This window comes from Neoarius graeffei, chromosome 26, assembly GCF_027579695.1.
Source record: "Neoarius graeffei isolate fNeoGra1 chromosome 26, fNeoGra1.pri, whole genome shotgun sequence".
NCBI lineage: Eukaryota > Metazoa > Chordata > Actinopteri > Siluriformes > Ariidae > Neoarius > Neoarius graeffei.
The window spans coordinates 53,962,244-53,978,999 of record NC_083594.1 but is presented as its reverse complement, the minus strand read 5'-3'; the positions used below and the strand labels follow the sequence as shown (position 1 = coordinate 53,978,999).

Below are 16,756 nucleotides of genomic sequence, written 5' to 3'. Positions count from 1 at the left end.
GAGTTGTTGGACCAGAACTAGATTCGTAGGAGGAGCAGTTAATTGGTTTAAAGAATAATTGACAAGAGAAACACCACAGACCAAAAGTCTAGTTTAAATTGTGCCGGCTTTATCAAAAAGAAATGGAAGCAGTAGAAAAGTATTAATCACATAGTGGTACCTTCAAAGACTTTACGTAGACATAACATGCAACACAGAAATCATTTGCATGAATGCAAAGTGAATTCAAAGATGAATCTGAGTTTTACTCAGTTACTCTTTAAAGTAAAGAAACCATTATGAATTCTTAATCTTCAATTAACTTAAACTTAGTTAGTTCCAGTAGTTTAGTTAGTATCTCAGTTGAGCTCTTATTTTAATCTAGTTTTAGTTGTTATCCAGTTAGTTATTAGTTATTTGATATAACTAGTTCTTTTAAGTATCCATCTTTTAAATGTTAATCAACATAGGCCTATTTTAGTTATAATGAAATCAAATGCGTTCGGTATTACCCTTCTATCAATAGGTTATTACAACCGAAAACCATTGAGCATCTTACTAAGTCCAATGAGGAAAGTTAACACCAGTAAATGCAATAGCTATCAACCTTACAGTTCAAACATTCAGAATATGTAACAGAGGATGAAACATAAAACGAATAAACGGTTCAATGTCCATTAAATCAGGTCCTTACTGCTAAACAGTCCTTTAGCAGGTGAAAGGGAGACGTAATCCTTCCACACAACAGTGCGGAGCAGTCCACGCACTGTTCACGCGATCCAGAGGGGAAGCGGGTTAAACTGAAACAGTCTTACCACGGTTGGTGATTGTCTCTCGGCAAGGAAAGGCTGGAGCAACCGGCCTCTCCGTGCGATGTCCAGTTTCCCCAAAGAGGAGAACGATATTTCTTTCGACGCACGACGCAATTCAATCGTAGCTCCTAGCTCGGGTGGCTCGCCATCTATAATGTCCTTGATCACGCGCTGGATGCGTGATCTTCAAAAGTAAACTTTTGGTCCGCGATTAATAACTCAAAAAAAAGAAAATGTACAACTTAACCACAGTCTATCGGCATAGACAGAATGTTAAATAAAACACTTATAGAAAGAAAATAATCATCAAATACACTTGGTATCTCTGCCCCTTTCTTTCTTCTCGCTGGAGCTCTACACAAGCGCGGCTTCACCTGTTCTTGCTTCCTCGATTCTGCTAAGAATCTTCTGGAAGAGAACGACTATCAGTGCTGTGATTGGCTGATAGATATGGCCTTTCAACTTTTTAAACCAATGATAAAATAAATTACTAAAACCATGAAATACTCGTTTTAATCCTATTTATCTATTTTAGACGTTTTTTATATCACTAAAGTAACTTATTTAAATGATGAAATTCTGCTTAATATTTATTCTTATTTATTCAACTATTTATTAACCAAGGCCTATTTTCACCTGGGTTACACTACACTCACCGGCCGCTTTATTAGGAACACCCATCACAAACACCTGCTGTTCGTTTTCTGCATTTCTCGAAGCTTCAGTTAATGTTCACGATGTTCCAGCATCAGAATGAGAAAACCTGTGATCTCAAAGTGTGACTTTCTTTCACTGTGGCATGGGTGTTGGTTTGAGGCGGATGGTTTGAGTTGGTTTGAGCGTTTCAGAAGCTGCTGATCTCCTGGGGTTTTCACACACAACAGGCTCTCGAGTTTACACAGGCAGAATGGTGCCAAAAACAAAAAACACTGAGTGAGTGACAGTTCTGTGGGTGGAAACAAACGCCTTGTTGATAAAAGAGGGTCAGAGGGAAATGGACAGATTGGTTCAAGCTTTCTTTTTTGCCAGGAAGGATATAGTAACTCATATAATCACTCTTTACAATCGTGGTGAGCAGAAAAGCATCTCAGCATGCACCAGAAAACAGAAGAACACAGTGGGTTCCACTCCTGCAGCCAAGAACAGGGATCTTAGAATCAACAACAAGTTCTTATTAAAGTGGCCTATTGTTTATATCAGTAATTTAATCAAAAGTAAGGAATAAAACAATCTGTGTCATGCTGTTTTCGGAAAATAATGAACAACAGGTTGGTGAGATGAAGCTGACTTCCTGTAACTGACATTTGATTCTTTTCAGATTGCAGAATGTCGACAGGTTTTTTATTCCTCTTTCAAAATTTAACGTATGGAAATAAAACGAGACTGTGGTAGAAGGGGCGTGGTCAAGCGTCAGGTGTGGATGGAGAGGAGGCGCGTCACACTGGCAGGTAATGTGTGATGATTCTCACCCGTGTCTAATCACCAGCAGTTTACTGATGTTTTTTGTGTGTGTGATAAATTAAGTTAGCTGAAAAGTGAGTGTGCAGAAAGTAAAGTGTGTTGCATTACCACCATTTAGCAGACACTTTTATCCAGCGCAACATACAACACACCCAGAGCAGCCTGGGGTGCAGTTCAGGGCCTTGCTCAAGGGCACTTCAGCCATTCCTGCTGGTTAAGGGAATCAAACTGGCAACCTTTCAGTCCCAAACCTGCTTCTCTAACCATCAGGCCATGACTTCCCCCTTTGAGTCATCCCAAGCCTGCCTCTTGTTTCCTCATTTTCCTACAAAACACAAAATATTCCAGAGATGTTTTTTTATCCATTTATAGTTACAGCTTTACTGTTCCAAACCACTGGCACTGGAGACTCCTTCCATCACTGTTGAACAGAAACAGAAAACTTTGCTATATCAACAATTTTTTTAAATCCCTGTGATTAAAAAAGTTCCTGTGAATGAGCGGTTCCTCTCAACAGGGGATATCCTGAAGAAGAAGAAGAAAGGGTCCCATATACGATTCGTACATTGGGGGAGTGCCTGTTAGAGAGCGCACTTTTCCTGGGCCATCGGCATAGTGAGGTAGGGTAGCCAGTTCCTTTCCTCGCCACCTTACTTCCCCCAGTGTTTCCACCAGGTCCCCATTCACTGCTGGGTGGATGGGGAGCGAGCCCCAGATCCCCGTTGAGCCGAGGCTCGAACCGGGGACTGTTCGCTTAGTGGTCAAGCGTTCTAACCACTTGGCCACTTCGCCTCCGGGATATCCTGGCATACACTCGGAACCCAGGGGGTGATAGTGTTGATGCCATGTTTGCTTCATACAAACCTGTGATTTGAAGAATCTGGTCATGCTGTTGATAAAATGTTGTGACTGTGTTTCACAAGAGAAGCCTTTTTTCATTGTTCTACACAATTACAAAACTTCAATAATGTACAATAAACTTCACACTTTTTAAAAAACTTTATTTCAATATTGAAGTTGAAAGAAGTTGAAAAAAGGTATGTATAGTTTAATGATAAATTGTGATAACCTCGGGGGCGTCGTGGCTTAGGTGCCATACCGTAAACCCAGGGACCCAGGTTTGATTCCGACCTGAGGTCATTTCCCAATCCCTCTTTCTCCTGCTCATTTCCTGTCTCTACACTGTCCTATCCAAATAAAGGTGAAAAAAGTGCAAGAAAAATATCTAAAAAAATTGTGATAAGCCAAACAGCAACTTGAAGTCAATTTATTTAAAGTTCCAGAGCTGAGTATTAAATTTAAGGCATGTGTTGCATCAAAAAACATAAAAATTAGAAATAATTTACACTGTGTAAGGTGCATCAGTGCATCTGCAGCAGGCTGTACACTGCGCCTTTATCTTTGGGGCCCACTTGAGTGTCAGTGATGGAATAGTACACGTGCTCGCCATCGTCCTAAAAGTGTCAGAGCAAAACAGGAACACATCAACCATCAGCAGCGTTTTAAAAGAAGATTTTTTTCGACTTGCATTAAAAACCGGTGTGTTTCAGAACAGTTACCAATGAAAGCAATGACACACTGCAAGACTGCAATGTTCAAACCAGACAACAAAGCAGAAGAACAGCTCAGCAGACGTCACATTCCTAAAGCTGTTACTCACCTCTGGTTTCACAGAATCTTCTTTTCTGTCTGAGCTGCTCTCTGAAAATTAATTCACAGGATTCAGAGCGTTAAAGTCGTCACACAGTGGCATGACATGCAGATTATTCAACAGTGATTCACAAAGTTTTTTTTTTTTTTTTCGACTACACCATCACCTTTTACTGCACTTTTCCAACAATTATCAGCAGTGGTGTAGTGGAGATTTTTAAAGTGGGGGTACGCGATTCGTGACGTCATTGATTTGATATCATGTCAGAAGCGGTAGCCTTTGTTTGGTCGCCTATGTTTGGTCTGAATGATTTGTATAAATGTTACGTTCTTTTAACAACACAAGAGGGCACAAGAAGACACTTTTTTTCAGACATTTTTATGTGTGCAATTTTCATTCGTGTTTGTCAGTACAGCCCAACTGTTATGGCGAAAAGCCGCGGTTTATTTTGTCTCCAATAAATATGCCGAAATGGCTAAAGAGGAACAAATTCGCCTTCTCCTTCCGAATGCATCGTCGTAGACAGCACCGCTCTGCTGCTGGAACTCAACATAAACCTTGCATAGGTTTAACATGGACTATCAGGCGTGAAGCCAAAATATTGGAAATTATGATACACAAACATCTTTGTTCATGTTCGATTCATGTTCATTTGAGCCGAGCTGCATTCGGAATTCGATATTTTTACTAGCCTACTTACTGCCGTGGCAACAGCATGTGTCCAGAAGTTCAAAAAAAGTCACGTCACTCACTCACATCGCATACAAACCAGCAATGGGCTGAAATTTATTATAAAAGGCACCAATCGAATAAATCAAGCATTTAGTCTGGCGCGATTGAGGCACCTGCGGATACAAAATACATGACATGCAGCCATTGGGTTAAGCCCTACCATGCACTCCTTCTTAAAGACTTGAGTATTTCTTTAAATTTATTGTCTTTTTTTTTTTTTTGAATCTCACCTCGGGAGAAGTGGGTGGACGGCGTACCCCCGCGTACCACGCCCACTACACCCCTGATTATCAGAAAGAAGAGGAATAGATTGTTTGTTTAATAATAGAGAATGAGACCGTGATGCCGATCACATTCCTGATTGTTACAAATTCATCCGAAAAGTTTTCTGCATATTGTGATTTGTCGAAGTCGTATGATTTTTTTTTAAGAGTCTGTTCCTGAAGAAATGAACATAGGCTCAATGTAAATATTCCTCAGTCACATGATGTGGTGAGTGTTCTTTTTTCATTTTTCATTCTTGTTTTTTAAAAAAGAAATATATTTAACAGTTACAGTCTGCATGTTTCAGGAAACAATGTGCAAGTTGTTGTTTCACGTTGCACATTGGCAACGCAGCCCATGCACTCACAGAACATGTCATGAGATGTTTATCAGATTTGGTTTTGAAGATAATTCAACTGCAAGATCTGAGAAAAGACAGCAGCTCAGCTACCAATGAAAAGTGAAAGTTGGTTTTGGTCAAACACCAGCATTGCATGAATGTAGTCGGGTGATGGCAGCCCCTCTGAGACGGGCTGTAACAGGTGACAGGTTACCATTAACAGGAAGGAGATAGAGATCCACCATCAGCTGAGCTGAGAGTCACATAGTGCTCCCATGGGCGGAGCTAAGGGGTGGCCAGGGGGGCTGTGGCCACACCAGGGCACGCCTTGGCCCCGCCCTGGCCACCCCAGGGCCGGACAATAAAATTTATAAAACCGATATGTCCCACGAAATGTTAGTTCCGCCCGCTGGATTTTTGTTCCGCCTATTTGGTTTCTGCAGGGATGCATATTACCGTAGCACATAAACATTTTGCGCGTTCAAGCAGCAGGTGGTATCAGATAGTCATGCTCTAATCCGACAACACAACAACCTACGAACTACGTGAACGTGCGATTAATTTGGGATGTAAGTTATTCATCTCTTATACTTGCTTCAAGTTTTCTCACTTTGTAGACAGACAGTTACAATTCCGTCCTCAGACAATTCAGAGTTTACAGAAATCTCCCGAGTTTCCAGAAATCTCCACTTTGCCCGGGGTTTTTGAAAGTATCCGTTTTCAGTGACTGAAACCTTCGTTTACATGTAAATGCAACCGTATAGATAAATATGCGTCTTTATAGATATCCGGCGACAGTGGGATTTGTGCTGTGTGCACACATAGATAGATAGATAGATAGATAGATAGATAGATAGATAGATAGATAGATAGATAGATACATAGATAGATAGATAGATAGATAGATAGATAGAAAGCAAAACGTCGGTGGTTTTGGATTGTACGACTCAAAAGAGAAAATTATGTCGGCAAGTTAGCTGTCTGTGAATCACTTTGCTCGCTCTAACCGCTGAATACAACTTTTAAAGTTAATGTTTGTCTGTTACATGAAAATATAGAGATGTTGTGTGTTACTGGTGGGAGAACACATTGATTAATAATCATCACACTCATACATACACAACACTCATGCATTCTCTCAACACACACACACACACACACTCTCCCCCTACCCCTCTCTCTCTCTCACACACACACACACACACACACACACACACACACACACACACACACACACACTCTCCCCCTACCCCTCTCATGCACCACATTTCTATATTTACATGCAACACACTCACTCATACACAACACTCATGCACTCTCTTAACACACTGCCTATCTCACTCTCTCACACACACGCACACAATTTGTGCACTACATTTCTATATTTACATGTAACACACTCACTGGTATACACAACACTCGTGCACTCTCAACACACACATGCTCACCCACAGACCACCCATGCACTACATTTCTATATTCACATATAACACACACACCACTCATGCACTCTGAACATACGAGTGTTCACTCGTACACTCTCTCTCTCACACACACACACACACACACACAACTTATGCACTTCATTTTTGTATTTACATGTAACATATCTTCACACACACACACACACACACACACAATTCGTATGCTACAGCTCATCTATATCTACATGCAGTGCACATACTTTCCCCCTCTCTCACACACACACACACACACACACACACCACTCATGCACTACACCTCATCTATGTCATGTGTTCCATCAGTGTAACACTTTCTCACACACACACACACGCACACACATATTTTGTAACTCAACACATTTAGTTTGTACAGTACTTACAATGGACAATGTAACAACATGTTGTAAGTGTTTACGTATGTTGTATGTATGAGTTAAGTAGACAAGTATTTTCCTTTTCCTGAGCAAAGCACTCTTTATTCAAGCCTGACTAATATCCTTACTACTTCCCAGGTGCCTGGGACAGGTGATCTTTTAGTTTTTACTTTTGCATTTTAGTAGTGATCGTTAAAATCCTGATGCTTAACTAGAGTAAACAAGTTGGATGGTTTCTTTGTTTTGCAGATGCTTTATCTCATCTCATCTCATTATCTGTAGCCACTTTATCCTTCTACAGGGTCGCAGGCGAGCTGGAGCCTATCCCAGCTGACTACGGGCGAAAGGCGGGGTACACCCTGGACATGTCGCCAGGGTGCACAGGGCTGACACATAGACACAGACAACCATTCACACTCACATTCACACCTACGCTCAATTTAGAGTCACCAGTTAACCTAACCTGCATGTCTTTGGACTGTGGGGGAAACCGGAGCACCCGGAGGAAACCCACGCGGACACGGGGAGAACATGCAAACTCCGCACAGAAAGGCCCTCGCCGGCCCCGGGGCTCGAACCCAGGACCTTCTTGCTGTGAGGCGACAGTGCTAACCACTACACCACCGTGCCGCCCCAGATGCTTTATGTTACATAAATAAATTAATACCTTCATTTCTGACCTCTTGGCTCACATGGGTTTTGTTCATGAGTTCGGCACCAGATACGCCAACAGATACATCAGAATACAGGAAATCAAATCTAGCTAATTCAAAATTTCCCGGGGGAGGACCCCCAGACCCCCCCCCCTTTATTTTGTCACAGCATGGCCACCCCTTGTGTATCCTTGGCCCCTCTTTGGCCACCCCATGTAAAAAATCCTGGCTACGCCACTGAGTGCTCCTGGGTACAATAATTCATAAACATGGTGCCAACCTCTATGAATATGCTGATGACACACAGCTGTGAGTTCAAGACAAGTAACAGACCCCAACTGAATAAAGTCAGCGTGGAAAGGACACCAAACACCAGATGTGGAGGACTGTCCCTTTGGCTTTGAGAAGAAGAAGAAGAAGAAGAAGAAGAAGGTATTTATTTCTCACATATACATCACATTAAAGTGAAATTCTTCTATTTGCATAGCTCAGCTTTTTTGGAACTTGGGTTCAGAGCCCAGGGTCAGCGATGATACTGTTCCCCTGGAGCACAAAGGGTTAAGGGCTTTGCTCAAGGACCCAGCAGAGTCAACTTGAACCCCCGATCTTCAGCCACAGAAAAATCACGACTGTTTTACAGGGTCCAGTGGCTGCTGGAAATATAAGTGGAAGCGTACTGAGTTGAAACGGTGGCAGCGATAAACATGAGTGTGATTTTCGCTGAGTTTGACCACAGGCGTTGCATGTTTGAGCTGCTCTTTCCCAATTTCTTTCACCACTTCTACATCCTTATGTTTTTGTTTTTGTGAGGATGTTTCAAAGCACCATGATGTTACTGTATGTGATGCAGTGTTGTAGTCGAGTCACTAAACCTTGAGTCTGAGTCCAGTCTTGAGTCCTCAGTGTTCAAATCTGAGTCAGGTCCAAGTCATCGAAGAAAATTTCGAGTTGAGTCTGAGTTGAGTCCACTATTGATCTGAGTCGAGTTCGAATCAAGTCTGAGTTGAGTCCACTATTGATCTGAGTCGAGTTCAAGTCAGAGAACAAGACTCCAACCGCACCATTCGATGGTGGCTGTTGCTGCCTTGATGTGAAACCACATCATTATGGTGCACGTGTGAGACTCCGCTTGGCGTGTGCGCTGTCCAGAGCGCGCCCGAGAGTCTATCTGATGCACACACCAAGGCGTGCAGGTGTGACACTCTTACACAAAATCAAACAAAAATTAATGAAGATATAAATATCTTATGCCAAATTATTATGGCATGTTACAAAAAATAAAGATAAAATCCGAGTCCTCATCTCATTATCTGTAGCCGCTTTATCCTGTTCTACAGGGTCACAGGCGAGCTGGAGCCTATCCCAGCTGACTACGGGCGAAAGGCGGGGTACACCCTGGACAAGTCGCCAGGTCATCACAGGGCTGACACATAGACACAGACAACCATTCACACTCACATTCACACCTACGCTCAATTTAGAGTCACCAGTTAACCTAACCTGCATGTCTTTGGACTGTGGGGGAAACCGGAGCACCCAAAATCCGAGTCCTCATCGCCAATTTACGAGTCCTCATGCAGTTACGAGTCTGAGTCCAAGTCTGAGTCATCGGTGCTGAAGTCCAAGTCAAGCGTCCTTAAAATTAGGGCACGAGTCCTGGACTCGAGTATTACAAGCCTGATGTGATGTGTGTGAGTTTGTACTGTATGACTTACCGAAAAGCAGGGACGGTGAGGGGACTGAGCTGATCACAGAATAAATTACAGGATCTTCTGAACCAGACTAAACATCAGACAGAAGGAAAGAATATCAGTTTATACCGAAGCATTAATAGTAACTGATCGTCATTAATGATCAGAAAAGCGACTTACTGTCTTCATCTTGTGCATGGATAACACGCCTTCTAGAAGAAGAATTAAAAAAACAAACTTTTTTTTTTATCTTTATCAAGGCTCAGTGGCTCTAGAGAGGAAAGAAATGAATAAACGTACCCTGATCACCTTGGGTCAAGTCCATTTTGCGTCTGTTGGGGGAAGAAATCCACAGAAACACTCAGATAAACACGGCTATGAGGCGTTTCGATCAGATAAAACCAAAGATACACGATTAAGCTGAACACAGTAAATCTCTCACCTCTCAGCCGTCTGCTTCCCTGAAAAAGAAACAGAACAAACACCTTCTGTCAGATCTGAACGATCTCCATGATCAGTTTCACACAGGACGGTGTGCAGGAGAGACACGAGGAGATGAAGTTAAAGACTTACTGATAAAGCTGCAGAGACAGACGCTCATCATTCCAGCCAGTAAAACACAGACACCGAGGACTGACAGCAGCACCGACAAAGATCCTGAACACAATCGTGTAAAATTCAAGATATTTTCGTTATTATTGGATAAAATATTGGAGAATTTGCAAATACAAAACGTCTGCTCAATATTTTCGTGTGGATCTCGACAGTTGAAATATGTTTCATTGAAAAACTGTTGACGTGTTGAACACTTATTTCCCCCACTGTACATTTAATGCGATATAAATATTATGTTTTATACTGTAAGTTTATGGAGGAAGGTGAAATGTACAGTATGAGCTCTAAATCTGCGAAAGGAACAGAACGTTCACGATAATCCAAAAATATTTATATCACAATGATTTTTAAAGTTTGGATTTTTAATCCAAAACTATTAAATAAACAAAATTCTCTTGCTAGTCATTAGTTTTTAAGCCTCTTGTGATGTTTACATGAGAAATAAAGTACCAGTCAAAAGTTTGTACACACCTTCTTCGAATTCAGTGTTTATCTTTATTTTTATTAATTAAAAGTCACGTTGTGTCTTAAAGTAATGATGGATGTCGTTTCTCTTTACTTAGTGGTTCGGATCGTGACGTGATACTGGACGGATTACTTCATTTGTGTTTTGGGCTGTTTACTGTGTGTTTTTTATTATTTATTATTTACTGTTTGATCTCAAAAGCATTAAGAAGCAAGAAACTCGTCCACTAATTAACTTTTGACGAGGCACCAGTTGATTGAAAAGTGTTCCAGGTGACTCGCTCATGAGGCTGGTTAAGAAAATGCCACTAGTGTACAGAGTCATAAAGGGGAACGCTGAACATGCTGAAGAATTGACATCAAAAATATCTTTTTTATTCATGCTGTTTTGTTGACCATATAATTCCATATATGTTCCAGATGTTATTTCATAGTTCTGATATCTTCAGTATTGTTCTACAATGTAAAAAAGTCAAAATACAGGAAAAAAAACCCCTCTGAGTTAGGAGAGGAGGGGTGTACAAACTTCCGACTGATACTTTACGAACTGGAAAATCTCCAGAGAAATTTACAAAATGCAATAAAAACAATTTCAATTGTTTCCTGTAACTGAAGGATATAAACAGCGGGAGCTGAAGGAGTGAACTGACCTGCAGTCGGTTTCTTTCTGTCTGTGGTTGGAGTTGATGGTCCATGAGACTCTAACAAAAGGAAAAACAAATACATGTTAAAAAAGACCAAATAATTGTTTGTTGTATATCTGTAGAAAATAGAATGAAAAATATAATAATACAATTGAAAATGTATAAATGATGCACAGTAAATGTTGAATGATAAAAGTCTGAATTTAAATGGAACCTGCTCTCGTTTTCTCTTTAGTTGTGGATGACGTTGTTGAGGGAGAAGAAAAACCTGACAAAACAAAGAGCAAAATCTGAGATAAAAGAAACATTTAGAATTTACTGAATTATAGAAAATAAAGATGAAGGGGATTATTTTAATCCTAAAATCAACTGTTATCTAAAGTAATCGTCTCTAAGTGTGATATTTCTGTTCGATATGAATTCGTGAGTTTCAGTGAGGAGAACTGGCTGAGATCTGATGATGATGATGATGATGATGATGATGATGATGAGTATAATTTTGAGGAACTCTATCACGTTCAGCTCCAGGAGAGAATGATCAGATTATAACTGATATCAGTAAAACACAGATATGAATAATAAACAGTATCCTGTAACTCAGTTCATGGACTTTATCGTGTTGATGGGAATAAAACTGCACAAAGTTCACTCGAGCAGTTTCCAGTATAAAACCACCTGAACACAGGAACTCACAAATATTTACATAAACTACACACACTGATTTTTTTTTTTTTTTTGCATTACTCCGTGAATATAAATGAAGCAGAATAAAATGAAAACCTCAGAATTATAATGTGCATTAAAACTGAGTGACTGACCAGTCGGGGAGGGTTTAGTTTTGGGCCGCTGTGGTGTTTCAGGAAAGAAATCTAAAATACAAATGGATTAAAAATGAATCAGATTTATAAAGCGATGCACATCAAAGCCCAGTCATGTGATTAAATATAACTTACGCATCATGTTGTATTTCTCACTCATCGGAGAGCGAGCAGTCGGGTCAGAGGTCACTGAATAATCACAGCTCACTTTTCGACTCTTTACTGACTGCAGACGATTAAACACATCATTTCTATCTGCTATAAAAACACAAACCGCCTTCCCAGAGTCTCTCTTCTGAAAGGATGTCTTTAAGAAAACCTGAGTTTTTTCTCCAGTGTAGAGATTACAGCTCAAATCAGCAGTTACTGACTCTGACCCTGGGATTTCACATGAAAATCTGAATTTATGGAGCTGATCATCATAAACGACGCTTAGCACTGGTTTCTGATCTGCAGAGAGATAAATAAATTAATTAATAAAATATTCATTAATGAATTAATCAATTGCATCAAATACTCCATTGTGAATGTTAATTGAGTAATTATAAATGTCTATTAGAAATGTTATGATCCACACAGACAATAATACACACTGGGTGTAATGTTGATCTTACTCAGCACTGTGACTGGAGCTGGGCGAGAGTGAGGAGAAGGAGAACGAACAGAGTTATCCAACACATAGAAACAAATAATCCGAAGTGTTCCAGGAGAGCTGCGTCCTGTCCACCTGATCAGATCAGAACCAGTGACTGAGAGCCGACATGATGGAGATGGAGAGGGTTTAATATTTGTGTCGTCTCCCTCTGGGTAGAAAGAACACCGAGACACTTTAACATTGTGTGGAACAGAACAGTGAAGCTCCACTGATCCTCTCTCTGTGAGAACTTCAGGAGACACGAGCAGCTGAGGAACATCTACACACACACAGACGCACACACACACACACACACACACACACACACACACAGAGTCAGAACAACATCAGTCACCGACTTGACTTCTGAATGAAATGTCAAACTGATTCCTGCTGTAAAGTAAATCTACTCAAAACACAAATTTCCATGTTTATTTAACTGTACACCAAGACAAGAACTGAAGGAATGGAGAATAAACTGAGCAGCAAAATCAATGAAACATTTGGGCATAAACAGAACTAAAAACTTTTCCAAACTATACAGGATTAACTATGAACACACTGATGAAACCATAAGGAAAGATACTGACAGATGGATCACTTTTCCACTGGGATTCAATGACAGGATAAATGTGGTAAAAATTAACATCTTGCCACATCTGTGATATCTGTTCTCATCTCTGCCTCCCCATATATCAAAAGATCAGTTCCTTCAATGGGATGAGCTCAGAGCAAGATTCGTGTGAGGAAGCAAACGACTTTGGAAACGTTATACCTCACTACTCCTGCCAAAAGACAAGGGGGGGGGGGGGGGGGGGGGGCACTTCTGAATTTAAAATAATATTTTCATGCTGCACAACTGCGTCAACTAATCTCCTGGTGTAATGGAGGTTCTGTAGCTCAATGGAAAGATATTGAAGGTTCTGCTTTCAAATCCCCAATTCAGGTGAGTATTGGGGAATCAGAGACCCCCATCGATATAAAAGAGGAACTGGATCTTCACCCAGTGGTATATTTTACTCTCCATATACAGTACTCCACAGTGAAACAACTAAAAATAGGAAAGGAAGTTGGACGACTCAAATGGACGGCTTTCAATGACAAATTTATACCAAGAAAATTCAATAATAGATTTAAACATTGGGTGGAAAAATGAATGACAGCCATATGCACAATTATTAAAAAGGGTGAAATGAAAAGCTTTCAAGAACTAAAAAAAAAAATACATATGATTGAATAAATCAGGACTTGTTTTGATATTTACAAATGTGGGACTATTATAGTAAAAATATTAAAATAAATGAGGATAAAATACATCTGAACATAAAGCGACATGTACAAGCTGATAGTAAAGCGATTCATAAAAGCTGCCTTAGATTTGTACTGGTGTTTGACAGAAGCGAGAACAGATTCAACATTATCTGTGTTAGCTAAATGGAAAAGGGAGCTGGGTGAAGTGATTCCAGAAGAGATGTGGAAAACACATCAAACTACGATTCCTGCTGTAATTCTCTCCATCCTGAGAGTGTAAATGCACAGGGAGGGTTTCAGAAAGTTCAGAGTAAATTCATCTTCATATCTGTTTTTCTAAAATCTAAAGGAAGACATTAAACTGTAATGCGTCTGTTTTAACCTCCAGATGTGTGAGTTTGGGGAATTAAACTGTGACACCGAAAGAAATGAATTTACCAAAGCTTGATTCCTCTTTAATCACTAAATAACTTCACACATAATCTACAGAATATTGTTTCAAAAAAGAGGAAGATGTGAAATAAAATAAATGAATCTTACAAGTGTAACAGAATGCAGATTAAACGTCAGTCATGAAAAAGTGTAACAGAACCAAACAGCAGGAAATAAAATAAAATGAACTCATGTGCAGGAGATTTCTCAGGAGTGATGGACGGCTGTGTTGGTGAAGGAAAGAAACCTGATGAACAACAGATGTGAACAAGTTCAAACACAATTCAAAGCTATAAAAGAAATGTAATTGATTAAATATAACTTACGCATCATGTTGTATTTCTCACTCATCGGAGAGCGAGCAGTCGGGTCAGAGGTCACTGAATAATCACAGCTCACTTCACGACTCTTTACTGACGGCTGACGATTAAACACAGCATTTCTCTGTGCTGGAAAAAAACAAACCTTCCCAGATTTACTCTTTTGAGATCTTTGGTTTTGGAAAAGCGGAGTTTTTTCTCCAGTGTAGAGATTACAGCTAAAATCAGTAGTTACTGACTCTGACCCTGGGATTTCACATGAAAATCTGAAGTCATCAAACTGATTATCATAAACGACGCTTAGCACTGGTTTCTGATCTGCAGAGAGAGAGAGAGAGAGAGAGAAAGAGAGAGAGAGAGAGAAAGAACACTATAATGGACATATAGAAATGAAGACAGAATTATTTCAGAGGTTCATGTTGTTATTAATGCATTAGAAGTGTAAATGAGACAGTGATGGACATGTTATAAAATGCTATATTGATCTTACTCAGCACTGTGACTGGAGCTGGGCGAGAGTGAGGAGAAGGAGAACGAACAGAGTTATCCAACAAATAGAAACAAATAATCCGAAGTGTTCCAGGAGAGCTGCGTCCTGTCCACCTGATCAGATCAGAACCAGTGACTGAGAGCCGACATGATGGAGATGGAGAGAGTTTAATATTTGTGTTGTCTCCCTCTGGGTAGAAAGAACACCGAGACACTTTAACATTGTGTGGAACAGAACAGTGAAGCTCCACTGATCCTCTCTCTGTGAGAACTTCAGGAGACACGAGCAGCTGAGGAACATCTACAATGATAAACAAAACACACCATGTCATTAATACACACAATGAACATCAAACTGAATGCCACTGCTTGAAATCGCTTGAATTATTTTTGAAACATCTCTGAGAACAAATCCCTCAAATCCCAGCTCCATAATAACGACTCACTTTGAGAGCGAATGACCAGAATCAGATGGAAGAAGAACAGGAGGACGAGCGCCGCCATTTCACAGCCACTGGACGAAGTGAAATCATTGAGACGCTCATCTGAAAAGAACAGAATCAGGAAGCAGAACATTTAAGCCACAGGAAAACCACGAACACTCGAGTGTTTATCAGAATACACACCTCTCAACTGTGCTCAGGTTCATACACTCACTTCTGAGCAGCTTTACACAGAACTCAACAGGAACTTTTAGATACATGATCCCATTACTCTCAATTCTGACAATTTGTAAAGATGTTCATCCTTCAGGAAAACGTTGAAGTTGAGAACTTGTTTTATCCACGACTGGGATCCAACACTTCATTCATTCATTCTCATCCACTGCTGGTTCTTGTGTATCTTGTCTTTGTGCTTCGTCTCCTCGTTGTTCTGAGGATGAAACTGACTGCAGTCTTCTGTCCATGGATCTCAATCTTCTCACAGCTCACCTTCATCTATGGACCAAGTAATAACCAATAAACACAAAGGTTCTTCAGGGTATTAAACGTGTCATAGCTCAGCTCAGGAAAGAGGTGTTTTTGTGAAGATAATCATCAAACTCCTTCCAAAATGTCACTGATTTTTGTACAATCCAGTTTGCTGTCTCCTCTGATGATGTCAGTAACATTGCTGTAGTCATGGTTTCAGACAAGGAAGTGGAGTTTTACGTGACAAAACACATATGAGTGGAGTGAGACACACAGTGAGACGTCCCAGTGTGATTATTGGAAATATTGGCTCTCTGGGAACACTGCTCGACCAGTCAGATTAGTGGACTGGAGTTAATGGTTGGATTAATCTTTTATGATTCTCTCTCACACAGACACACACTGATAAGTCAGATGCTGAAGCTCACCCCCTACTGGTGATGTTGTCGTTATTATTATGCAAACTTTATGCAAATCATCTTCATCTCCTCAATGTTCTTTCATGTTGTGAGTAAATGAAACATTCTGAGATAAATTCGAGGCAAAATGGCCGGAAGTGGTGCAGTGTGCAACATGAATCTCACAATGACGCAGAATTTTTTTTTATGTTTTCAGCATTGAAATAAAATGTAGCACATATTTTTTTAGTCTCATAATGTCAGATAATTAAGATCTGAAACATGCCCATGAGGGATGGTGAGAGTGTGAACACCTGGCAGTAGAAAGGGAATAAAAGTCAGTGGTTGTTGTGTGCTGT

General features: G+C 40.3%; 1 protein-coding gene across 1 annotated transcript; it reads right to left on the bottom strand.

Moving 5' to 3' along the window:
• Positions 1-13,917: 13,917 nt before the first annotated feature.
• On the bottom strand, positions 13,918-16,151 carry LOC132874043 (uncharacterized). Its single transcript, XM_060909914.1, has 5 exons — positions 15,746-16,151; positions 15,535-15,633; positions 15,090-15,389; positions 14,606-14,917; positions 13,918-14,526 (listed from the first exon to the last, which is right to left on the bottom strand). The coding sequence occupies exons 1-5, from the start codon at positions 15,789-15,791 to the stop codon at positions 14,414-14,416; spliced, it is 870 nt and encodes a 289-aa protein (XP_060765897.1). The 5' UTR covers positions 15,792-16,151; the 3' UTR covers positions 13,918-14,413.
• Between the last annotated feature and the right edge of the window lie 605 nt (positions 16,152-16,756).

Coding starts and splice junctions, on each gene's coding strand:
- LOC132874043 (XM_060909914.1), bottom strand. CDS start 15,791: ATGTATCTAAAAGTTCCTGTTGAGTTCTGTGTAAAGCTGCTCAGAA. Junction 15,390..15,534: donor TCTGGTCATTCGCTCTCAAA/GTGAGTCGTTAT, acceptor TTATCATTGTAG/ATGTTCCTCAGCTGCTCGTG. Junction 14,527..14,605: donor TGAGAAATACAACATGATGC/GTAAGTTATATT, acceptor GTTGTTCATCAG/GTTTCTTTCCTTCACCAACA.